At 38.5% G+C, this 12,468-nt stretch overlaps 1 protein-coding gene across 6 annotated transcripts in view; it reads right to left on the bottom strand.

Annotated features, from left to right (window-relative positions):
* Positions 1-12,468, bottom strand: part of CACNB1 (calcium voltage-gated channel auxiliary subunit beta 1) — a 64,402-nt gene that overhangs the window by 18,972 nt on the left and 32,962 nt on the right. For 3 of the 6 annotated variants that reach the window (XM_075177051.1, XM_075177052.1, XM_075177055.1), the window contains 7 exons: positions 8,139-8,258; positions 7,918-8,040; positions 6,707-6,843; positions 6,296-6,369; positions 5,142-5,296; positions 2,326-2,406; positions 1,754-1,812 (listed from right to left, as the gene is read on the bottom strand). In XM_075177051.1, coding sequence (XP_075033152.1) covers positions 1,754-1,812; positions 2,326-2,406; positions 5,142-5,296; positions 6,296-6,369; positions 6,707-6,843; positions 7,918-8,040; positions 8,139-8,258 — 749 coding nt within the window. Of the gene's footprint in view, positions 1-1,753; positions 1,813-2,325; positions 2,407-2,588; positions 2,609-5,141; positions 5,297-6,295; positions 6,370-6,706; positions 6,844-7,917; positions 8,041-8,138; positions 8,259-8,496; positions 8,867-12,468 lie in introns of those variants that run through there. The other 3 variants (XM_075177053.1, XM_075177057.1, XM_075177054.1) reach the window with 2 other exon arrangements.

A 12,468-nucleotide genomic window follows, 5' to 3' on the forward strand; every position in this document is an offset into this window, starting at 1 on the left:
AGCGCTGAGAATGTTGCCTGAATAACTGCATGGACTGAATCAGTGATGTTCCTGAGTGACTGTAAAAAGCTTCTCTCTTACCGAAACGACACCAAGGATATTACTGCACCTCTCAGGGGATTTCCATATAATGATATTCAATACATTTCTGACTAATCAGCTGACACCGAGTCTATTACACATTGTATTGAAACATTTCTGTCAACTGACAGACTTCCAAACACACACATTGTATCTAAAAATAACGAGCTGTACCCATCGCCTACACAGTGTGGAGGCAGCTATTTGGGGGTTTGGACCAATATTCAGAAGAATACAGCCTATCAATTCACTAGAAATTACTATTCATATCTTTTTTAATTATTTAGCCATAAATATGGATTGTTTTATCTGGAAATCTGTTGCCAAGAAAAAGAGGAGAAAAAAAATGTTGCAGTTCTGTGATTTTAGCTTATACCATCACTGCGATGAAAACTCTAAACAATTTCATAATGAGAGAGATATACTAGGGGTGGCGTGGGAAAGACATAAGTATTTATTAAACGTAAATGCTCCAAATTATAAAAAGAGATAGTTATCCAGGAAAACTTACATCCTAAGCATTGTGGATAACAGACTCCATATCCGTATTTGCTTTTATCTAATTCAATGAAGCTAACACATACATATCATACTCCAGTGATGGGCAATCTGATACTCTACCCTTCAAAATGGCCGCATATTACCCATTTCTATATTGAAAACCCCCCCACATCAGCCAGTCGAATAATGTTTGTCTCCTCAGCTCTCCCACATACCCTCAGTCCTCCCACATACCCTCAGTCCTCCCACATGCTCCCACTTATGCATCAGTCAAGGTACCACTGACCACCCACTACTTATCTTGTTACATATTAACCCTAATGTATAATAATTTAAAAAACTCCCTTATCTTGTGTTATAATGATTGAATAAGGTGGAATCATGGTCACACTAAGGAAGGAGGGAGAGCATGTGGTGCAGATGTGCTGAATGACCTCTCTTCGTTGTGCGGAGGTCACATGATGGGGATGTCAGCTAGTTCAGCCTTAGGGCTAGATTTACTAAGCTGCGGGTTTGAAAAAGTGGGAATGTTGCCTATAGCAACCAATCAGATTCTAGCTGTCATTTTGTAGAAAGTACTAAATAAATGAAAGCTAGAATCTGATTGGTTGCTATAGGCAACATCCCCACTTTTTCAAACTCGCAGCTTAGTAAATTTAGCCCTTATTCTCTGTTCTATGACATGCTGAGCTTCACCTGTGGTCATGGATGAAGCTCTGCAGTGTGTGAAGCAGAGAAGAAGCCTATGGGGAAAGGTATTGGGTGATGCAGGTGAAGGCTCGGAAGACTCCTTGTTGCCCATCACTGTCATACACCATAGCTTTGAAGGAAGTTATATCCAGGGGAACGTTTAGCTATTTTACTGCCCCAAACAATATCCTTGTCCTGCACACATCATTTAAGCGTTAGTAGATCTACTAAAAAAAAAAAAAAGACTTATTTACAACTGACTTAAACTGGCATTTTTTTAACTGAAATGACTTCATGTTGTGGCCCCCAAAGACTTGCTGGCCAAGACAGCTGCCTCAGGTTGCCTCATTGAAGGCACAGCCCTGGTTATAGCTGCTATGTTTAATCTTGTGTTTGGTTTTATCAGATTTGTCACATTATATCAAGTGTGCTTATAACCCTTGTTCACAGATCTATACATATCAAATAACTAATTTAATACCTTCCGTCAAAGCGATGTTTCAAGAAGTCAAATAAGGCTTTTTGCATCATATCTGTGACCTGCGGGCACACAAATAAAGGTTGGAGATCTCCAGACTACTGACAGCAAAAGAGAGGCAACATCATGACTGAAGAAGTAGAAAAGAACTAAGTGAGTGGTGCAGGAAGACAGATGCTGGGTACAGATGTGTATAAAATGTATGGTGGAGTAAGGACAGATATAGACAAATGAAATAAACAGCACTGAACAATGGAAAGTTGGAAACAAGAATTACATAAAAGAGAAGTAGACATTCACATTTGGATATGTACATGCGGGCCTATGTAAAAATAGGAGAAGAGCTATAGACAAATGGAAAGGTAAAGGGTGACTTGACAGATTTGACCAAATTATATAGAATTCAAGAGAAAGTCAGAAAAATCTTCCAGCCAACTCATTCTTTTATGGTGCCAGAGAAGATGTTCACCCATTGACAGCTACAGATAATTTTCCAATTAGTAAGGCGCCATCTGTCATGCATTCCTGGGTTTGCCAAGCTCTGTAGGGGTTACAACTGTTCCCTTTGACATTACCTCATATCCTTTTAGCGAAGGTCCAACTAAAATGATTGGCCTCATGGAAGGAACCACATCATACGGAGGGATGTGCTCTGTCTGTAACAGAAATACTGAGTTATACCTCTCCTTCCACCTGTATATTCATAAACTAGACATCATGCAGTCCATTTATAGAACATCTATTGTCCACAGACACAACACAGCATGCGATTTTCAAGGAACTTAAAACAGCATCACAACACAACAGGAGAGGTGATATATGCAGACAAATTACTTACTGACTTCTGCCTCTGTTTGGCTATTTGTAGTCAGTGAAGAAAACAGAAGAGAAGGGAGAGTGGAGTAGGGGTAAATGGTGCAATAGATAACGGCAGTTGAGAAAAAGTCAGAGTGAACATGAAGACGTGGAGTTTAAGAGATGGAAAGGAAAGAGGTCAGTGAATAGAAAGTGAAAAGAGGTAGGAAAAAAAAAAAAGAAAACAAATCATGCATGTTATTACTATAATCACTGATTCATGCATGTGAAGAAACATGTATGTACTAACACCAATGTATGACTCTTAAGTAGTGGTTAGAAAATACATTTAATGCACATACATGTCTTATCATGAAGCCTAAATAGGAGTGTGGACCTAACTTTAAGGTGCAACTATTTATGAACAGTGGAAAAAAAAAAAGAAAGTAAGTGAACAATAACAGTATCTGAAAAGCCATCCGGTCACTTCTTAGCACCGGCCTGGAAATTCTATTATTACTACTGTAATTCATATTGTCTAGTGTTGTGCTGCTATGCTACACAGCCCATTAAGAAATAGTACATATGTTTTTATACTCACATTTAATAAAGGGACAAAGGGGGCATTTAGGACAGGCGGTACAGTTATGGCTACCAATGTGCAGGATCACCAAGAAAGCTAATACCAATTGCACAGACCACCAAAAGCATTGTGTCGTGATGCTGCAGCTTTATTACATTCAAGATATTATGTAGATGTATTTTTCAAGCATAAATCAAGATGAATAAAGATGTAAATTTTATATAGAATCCTGTCATATGTACACTCTCTATTAACGGAGTCTGAAAATAAATTCACTATAAGCTGCCTGGAGTCCTAGGAAGGCAGTTTATAAATGTCTCAGGTTTTAAAGTTTGTCCCTGGAAGTGTTCTCAATATTACCAGCTGCACTTTTCCTGGAATCACTGTTCACTATTTATTCTTAATATATGGACTTTGTCATTTAATTTATAGGTGTATTCAAAATGCAAAAAATACATTACAGCCTAGACTAGTAAGCATATAATGGTGGGGACTTTAGTGCAGTTAGAACTGCATATGACATGTCTATATAAGCAAATGTCTCTGGAAATTATATTCACGCTGGCATCAATGGATGTATGAACTTATTTCACACAGAGGTGCATTTAACACCACAATCTTTCCACCTCAGTTTCTTGCTGCGCTGTTGGCATACCCTGCTCTGTTTACTATCTATCTCTCAGCCTGTCACTAGTGCTTCCATTCTTCACCTCACATCATGACATTGCCCTTGTCACATGCAGCTGTGTCCTCACTAATACTCAGGTGGATAGGTCACTGCCTCTCACAAGATCAGCACACTCACCTACTGACTGGTTACAGGCTGCTCTTTTCCCGCCCACTTTGAACAATTTAATTCATGTAGCAGGAAACAGAGAATGATAACAAATAGGTGCTCAAACCATAATGAAACCTTAACATATGAGCCCATAAAAAATGTCAAAAATATTAACCTCAGCCATAACCAAGCTTTAACCCAAGATTTAATAATAGTTTTTGCTATAAACCCAAGATTTAAAGTATAATCTAAAGCAGGCCTGTCCAACCTGCGGCCCTCCAGATGTTGTGAAACTACAAGTCCCAGCATGCCCTTCCAGCTATCAACAGGTTGTCTCCTGCAAAGCATGCTGGGGCTTGTAGTTTCACAACACCTGGAGGGCCGCAGGTTGGACAGGCCTGATCTAAAGTCAAATCTTCACACAGCACATTTTCTATTAATTCAAATTTACAGAACACAATTTGTCATGTATTATTGTATTTAGAACATTGATACTCTACATTTGATAAAATCATGTCTAAAGGCAAGAAGTATTTTACTGCAGTCCTAGTTCAATACAGTAAGAGACTTATTGCCTCTAGACACCACTATAACCATCTACTAAGTCAAGTTGTAACATCTTCCAATATTGAGAATTGTAATTGGCTAAGGCTAAAGAAGATGTAATTATAAGAAGGGAATATACAGGATGTTTGTAAGCACGAAGGGATCTTGTGTGGTAATCCACTTTCCTCCTTGTGACTCTACATTTGGTAAATAACCCTATGGTGGCTCACTAATGTGATCTTTGCCCTCATAATACCTGCAAACAGCCCTGATAAGATCAGCTACTTTGTATTGACAAAAAAGTCTGCACCTGAATAGATATATATGTTCCTTTATGATCCTTGTTGCTGCAGCAGTAGCATATGATGACATATTCTAATGGATTTGCTGCTGAAGTTTTATAATTGCGCTTGCATAGTTTACCCCTACACAGATTTACACACATTTGTACACAGCACAAACAGTTCCAAGAACAAACTTTTTTTTTTTATTAGAAAAGCACCCTCATACATAAGCACAAACTCAAACGCAGGTCACACTTCCTGCTTGCACTATGTAAACACTCTGCAAACACAAGCTTTGTGTTATCAACCCTTCACAATTCCATGGTAAAGTGTTATCTCTGGCCAAGTAGCACACCATGGTGGATGACTAGTGTTAGTAATAACAACGGGTGTGGTGTTGGTTACCTTTTTAAAGAAAGGGACACGTTTGGTAGTGGATGGGGGGGTTGTTACACTTCCCGTGCTGCTGTTTGGGGTGTGCTGAGCACCCTGAGGCTCTGTCTCATCATATTCTACATCAGCAGGATCTAAGTCATAAGCTAATGGGGATTCCAGGGGACCTAGAGATGGGGACATGGGGAGGCAGACGTGGGAGAGTAGCAACAGTGATGGATGGATAGAATATATATATATATATATATATATATATATATATATATATATATATATATATATATATATATCAGAAAATGTCAGAGAGAGGCAGAAAGGACAGGAAAACGGAAAGAAAAAGCAACAGGGAAAGAATGTAGAAATAGAGCAATTAAGAAAGCAAACGTGAACAAGAGAAGGGAAGATGGGGAGTTCGACAGTAGAGAAGAAGGGGGAAAGGAAGGAAACAAAAGACACCAGGAGGCACAAGAAGGAAAAAAAAAGAATATGAATTATATGACAAAGTATGACAAAAGGAGAAGAGGCTGCATGATGAATGAGAATAGCTGGAGTTAAGGTTAGGGCTCAACTGTGATAAAATAAGATAAGTTAATTGTAGCATCTCTGTGTCATCATCCCCATGCCTGGAGTTTACAAAGTCTTGGTATTATTTGTTTATTGTTCTGTACTGTTTCACCCTAGTCTACTGTTTGTATTGTGTACGGCGCTACGGAAATCTTGTGACGCCTAATAAAGGTTAATAATAATAATAATAATAATCCTGCTATTCTCCTGAGTTCTTCTATCTTCCATCTCACTTCCATACAGTTCTCTCTTAGTTATCCCTTTCTAGTTCCCTGAATCTTAATTCTACTATTTGTGAGGCCCATTCACAAGATCCCTAATTTACAGTCACATATAAAGTCACATATAAACACTGTAGACACTAATTAATATGCTTGATAAGCCCACCCAGGGAGCTTTATAGGCCTTTATAGATCAGGTAGTGCTCATTGCTCCATTTTGCATCTGTGCACTTCATATCTGTTGTTTGCATTGTAGCAAAGAGTTGGATAATAGATTTGTCTCATACATCTAAGGGATGACCTGATGTGCAATGAAGTGAGTGATTCTACTTGGACCATATTGTTTGTGAGAGAGAAGATGGTCAGACACTGATTGCTTACCTGTGGCTGGGGGAGTTGGTCTGCGGGTGCCACTGACCACGTCACCTAAACTGTTTGAGTTCCCAATGGATTTACTGCAAGTGGAAATTAGGAAAGAAGAGAACCAGTAAGATAGTGGAGTAGGGACATTATATAACATGCCAACATGTTATGTAATGTTGTTCAAGTTAATCCATCATATTAGTCCCTGCCCCAATGGAGCTTGCAATCTAATTTCTCGCTCACAGCCACACAAACATACCAGTGGATATTTTAGTATGTTTTTGGTAGGTTAATAATCTTCTGGCTAAAATAGCATTAGCGTGTGATGCATGGCTAGAGGAGAGGAGAAATTCTAAAAATCTAATAGTGGGAAACAAAGAACATAGGAATTAAGATGCGAAAACATAAAGAAATTAATGCTGTAGTCACCTGGTACTGAGTCGATTCTGTCTCATCTTCTGTTCCTGTAACATTCTCATGTGTTCCAGCTTGACAGGACTGGGGATAAAACCCACCTCGCAACCTTCTCGCACCGCTCGTCCAATCCACCAGTCATTGTTATATTTCTGGGAATAAGAATCAACAGGAGGACAAGTTGTTGGAGGAAAGACATGGATACCAGCAGAAAGAGAAGGGGGACATGGAAGGAGAACATGCACTTGCATATAATAAAGTGTACAGTGGAGGAAGGAATAAAAAAAGAATGGAGAAAAAAGAAAAACTTGGAAGTTTTAATGGCAACCTCTTTCATTTTGTCTTTTCGCCGAATGTACAAAATTAGAGACAGTCCCTCCATTCGGACACCCTCATTACCTGAAGCCAGGAGATGCTGGGAGGGGATTACAGATTCCGCAATCTCGCTACTGAAAAGGACTGAACTGTATTGTATTGCCATGAGCTCAAAACCTGCATCTTCTCCTGGTAGCTCCTGCTTTAGGTAGCAGGGTTTAAAATAATGAAGGATAGCCATTGTAGGAGTGAACCATAAATGATGCTGCACTGAACACTAGTTTAAGAGAAACTGAAAAGTTTAGTGGATTTGAAAGGAATGATACTAAAGAGGTAGGATCTTGGACTGTGATGTGACATTTGCATTCCTGTGGTGTGTTGGCTGGCAAGCTACCTTTCTGGAAAGTTTGTTATTCGTTTAGGTGGTGGAGTGCAAGCCTAGAGCACCACAATTTCTAAAAGAAGTTTTTAAGCGAGCGAACCTCATTATATTTTTACATTTAGACTCCAACACAGTGCGTCTCTAAAAAATGTCCTGCTTCTCTGCACACAGACGCATTTATACTTAGTTATACCCTAGAATAAGTGTGCTCTTTGGTTAAAAAAAATGAGGGCAGTTGAAAGTAGAAGAGTCCTCGCTCCCAGGCCAGCTTCCCCTACACCCCACAACTGTCTGATAAATAAAAATGTACTTTGAAAAAAAATCTCTCTCTAGACCGATAGCTGTACAATGTGAGCAATATATTCACTGCTACATAGTACATTATTTCATTCATCATAACATTGTGTCTATCACATGTCTGTTGGGTAGATTACATCCCTCATTTCTTCTGACAATAGAGGTAACAAATATGACAGGAGTAATTCTATTATTATCAGACTACACCTCCAAGTATATGCCTCTTTCATACCTCCTTGATGTGAAGGAAATCTTTGGGATCAAAGTTGATGGACATCCCCTGTACCGGAGCTTCATCTGCGGGAGCTGGGTTATATCCTACATTCGTTCGAACCGCAAAAGCCACAGGCTTGGTCTGTAGGGAGGCGTATGATGCAGAGTTCAGTGGACCACCAATCACCAATCTACAATAGGCGACTACAGTCCAAAAGCATATCAACATGTCTATGTTACCTTAGCTTTCTCCAGTTGTGCTAAAGCATGGCGTTCTGCTTCCTTCCGCAGAGCCTCCCTATCCTCTTCAAGGGATACATCTGAATCTGACGGACGACTGGTGTATGACTCTGCCGACCCCTGGAGGAAGACAACACATAAGTGAAGTTATGCATTATCATGTGGGTAGAGAAGGGTTAAATAACCAACACTCGGGAACCAGCTGTTCTTGGAATTGGGATCTGAGGCCTACCATGTAGCAATAAAAATGTGGGAGTGGAGAAAACAAGATGAGAAGAGAGAAAGAGTATGAGAAGAAAATAAGAGGAGAAAATAATGAAGAAGTAGATAAAGTAATACGAGGGAAACAGAGACTCACCTCATGATCAAGCCCATACACATACATGTCTCGTTGATATGCCTTTGTGGGATTTTATCTGCCCCCGTCTTGCCTGTGAGCATATGCTGACCAAACACAATCACTCTAACAATTACAGATTCACAGATTCACATAACATGGAAAATCAATGTGCACTGTTTCAGAATGTGTCAGAATCAAAATATGCCCAGGCACTCTAATATTTTACAATGACACACAAAGTGTTAAATCACACTAATGTTACAAAGACAGTCAGACATTTACACAAAGAACAAATAGTTACACACACACACACAAACTTCCTATGTGACTTTCTGCTTAGCTAAGATTCCCTTCTGACTGCCAGTCCCTCCCTCAGTGAGGTCAGAGTGGCTGTGACAGGCTGATCCATGGAGAGTTAGGGACAGGTGGCAACAGCTTTAAGAGACACAGCCCAGGAACAGCAGAGAAACTGACATAATGATTGATAAAAACATGTGTGTGCCTCCAAAGTCCAACAACTTGCACTACTCCTTATTCTGATATCTTACAACACCCACCTCGTACATACCATAAATCTCCAACCTCACCTCTGAGACACCTTGCCAACAACTACACCCACCTAGTAATCCTACTAAAAAACACATTGCAATCTCTACCACCACCCACCCAAACATGCAGCCAATTATATTTACACCAACACCTTGTCAACATACACCACTACTAACACTGCTAGCCATTCAAAGCAGCCTGCAGCCACAAACTCACACACCAATAATCAGCTACAGCCTACCAAAAACTATCATTATTCCACTTGCAGGCACCTAAAAATCACACCTAGGAAATGACTGCCACTCCTGCTATAAACCACCCATAGCAACCTGTAGCCACCTAAAAACACACCTCAGTCACAAGCCACCAACAAAAGCCAGCTCTGACACTAATGACAACACTTACAATCTTTATTTGCATCTTAAACCTGCAGCAACAGCTATCGCCAACACCACCCATTACCTATACATAGAGTACATAATACCCTATGTATTAGAAGTTGTTAGAAATACATCTTTGGATGATTTGTACCAACTCCAGGGCAGGTGTAAGGGCCAACTGAGAGTGATGACTGTCATGGCATAGTCTTTGCATTAAACACAACATGTATGCATGCCACTTGATTGTACAGAACATGTGTATGCATGGAAGAAAGAATATAAAAACACTGTCTGTACAGTAAACATCCCAATTTATGTAGTTACTGCTAAAAACAAAAATGCAAAAAAAAAATGTTTCTTACAAATATTTTTATTAATTATTATATTATTGGGTTAATTTTATAAAATATGTTTTTTGCATGCGTTCTGATGGGACTTTATATTGCACATATGCATGTGCATATCCTGTAGTCTATTCTGTCTATCTACATATGTTTAGTGTACTTATAACTGGATTCAAAAAGACATATATCTTGAGATCCGCTTGTATTTGAAAATTTTCGGAAATACACAAGTTCGGAGGTCGTTTTTAAACACAAATTGCATGCAGGTTGCGTCCAAGGATGAATCAGGCCCTTTGCATCAGAAACATCCTCTGACCTACCATCTATATTCTACAAATTTATTAACCTTAAACAATCATCAGAAACATGGCGATATCCACCTCTGCTCCTGCTCCAACTGCTACCATCAACTGTATACACTTATACTGAATTAACGCGGCGCCTGACTTGATGCTATTTATGTCTTTGAAGGACATAACTGACTTCCTGCAACCCCGTTTCAAATAGAAAAATACACCTCCCATCGTTATCTTCTAACCGCCCCCATCTCCAAAAGATCACCAATGCTTCCAGAGTGCAAACTTCCTCAGTTTCTCTGGCATGCAGCATGGGAACAATGCATTGACTGCAGTTTGACATGGTGCGGAAAAGCAAAGCAAAAATGTTTACACAACCTGCCACCATCTGTATATGCAGACTTAATTAATTACTGTCATCATAACATATATATATATATATATATATATATATATATATATATCTATATCTATCTCTCATACTTACCAACTTCCTTCAGCTCTCTTCCGGGAGCCTGCCAGTGGAGGGGGGTGGGGCGCCAAAAATCGCGTCATTTTAACGGGAATCGTGGCGTTTGGGACCTAATTCTGCCCACTTCACTAGGAAGTGGGGCACTTCCTAGTGAAGTGGGCAGAATTCAGGAGATTGCCACACTCACCCGGGAGACTCTTGCAAAATGCGGGAGTCTCCAGGAACAAGTATGACATATATATATATATATATATATATATATATATATATATATATATATATATATATATATATATATATATATATATATATATATAAAAAATCACAAAGCTACAAAATAGTATTTTCTGCTGTTGACAGATCAGTAGCTTTATTATATGGTATGACTTGTAATATTTAGAACAAATAACTGTGTTCTCATATAAATTTCTATTTTCCCTACACAATGTTCGTCTATTTCAGCTTTACATATGTTTATATTGATAATACCCACAACAATTTATGAAAGAGGGATACAAATGGAATCACATACGTGGCGTAAAAAATAAAAACCCTATCGATGTCATAATGTACTGATTAGGCGGTAACGATCATCTTCAAGACTGCCTGCCCACCACCTTAGATTAGTGCTGCTAGGGGCCATTTCAATTTGGACACGTTATTCTAGGAATAATGTGACCTACACACTATCACTATGGTAATATTGCGCAGTATTACCGTTAATACTATAATGTTAACACCGATTTTTGAGGCTGGGCGCAAAAATGACCATAATATATATATATATATATATATATATATATATATATATATATATATATATATATATATATATATATTTGGTTATCAGAAGACTAGTAAGGAGTTAACTGCAATAGTCAATGCGGAAGATAAGAAGAAGTGCATGAATTGAAGTCTTTTTTCTGTCTTGTGTGAGATCCTTTCATATTCTGTTAATGTTTCTTAGATGTATGTAACAGATTTGGATGTGGTGAACAAAAGACAGTTGAGTCAAGGATAACACCTGGGCAGAGAGCTTGGAGGGTAGGATTTATTGTCATGTTGTAAATAGAAATAGAGATATCAAGTATGTAGCTTATGTTGGTTTGTGGAAATATTATTAGTTCTGTTTTGAAAAAGATTGAGTTTTGGGGTGTCGAGAGGATATCCAAGATGAAATGGCAGAAAGACATTCAGTGATGTGAGTAGATGGTGAGAGATCTGGAGAGGAGATATCATCCACATAGAATTGACAAATCTGAAAGAGTTTATTAGTTTTCCAAAGGAATTGGCATAGATAGAGAAAAAGTAGAAGGGCTAGGACGAAGCCTTGTGGTACCCTGACTAACAGAGGAAGCGAAGAGGAGGTGGATCCAGACAAAGAAACACTGACAGAGCGATTTGACTACTTAACACCAACATTTCACAAACTAGTCCTTTGTGGTCCCCTGTTGCAATTGTCATGCCACATTACATCAACATTTGTTCTAAAATGGTAACTTATTGTACTTTTTGGATTTTCCTATACACAAACCCTTGATTTCCATTTCAATGGCGCAATAATAACAAAGCCATTGAGTCTGAAGAAACTGAAGAGTCCTTTCATATCTACAAGGAATGTAATGAAACATGCAAAAGGAAATTACATTGGCTAAATTAGGAAATGAAAAAGAAGGTTCAAAAGAAAGTAAGACAAACCCTAAAGTTTTTTTAAGCATATAAATGACAACAGGATTAAAAAGACAATATAGGACCCCTAAGAAGTGATATGGGTAGATTGATTAATGATAATAAGGAAAAAGCAGAGGTATTAAACACTTTGTTTTCTTCAGTATGTACTAGAGAGGAACAAATGGTAGGAATAATACATAAAAATGAAAATACAAACATACCATTAATTAGTTTTTGTCTGACAAAGGAAAAAGTCCTAAGGCAACTGAATAAAATTA

Source organism: Mixophyes fleayi, chromosome 6, assembly GCF_038048845.1.
Source record: "Mixophyes fleayi isolate aMixFle1 chromosome 6, aMixFle1.hap1, whole genome shotgun sequence".
Taxonomy (NCBI): domain Eukaryota; kingdom Metazoa; phylum Chordata; class Amphibia; order Anura; family Limnodynastidae; genus Mixophyes; species Mixophyes fleayi.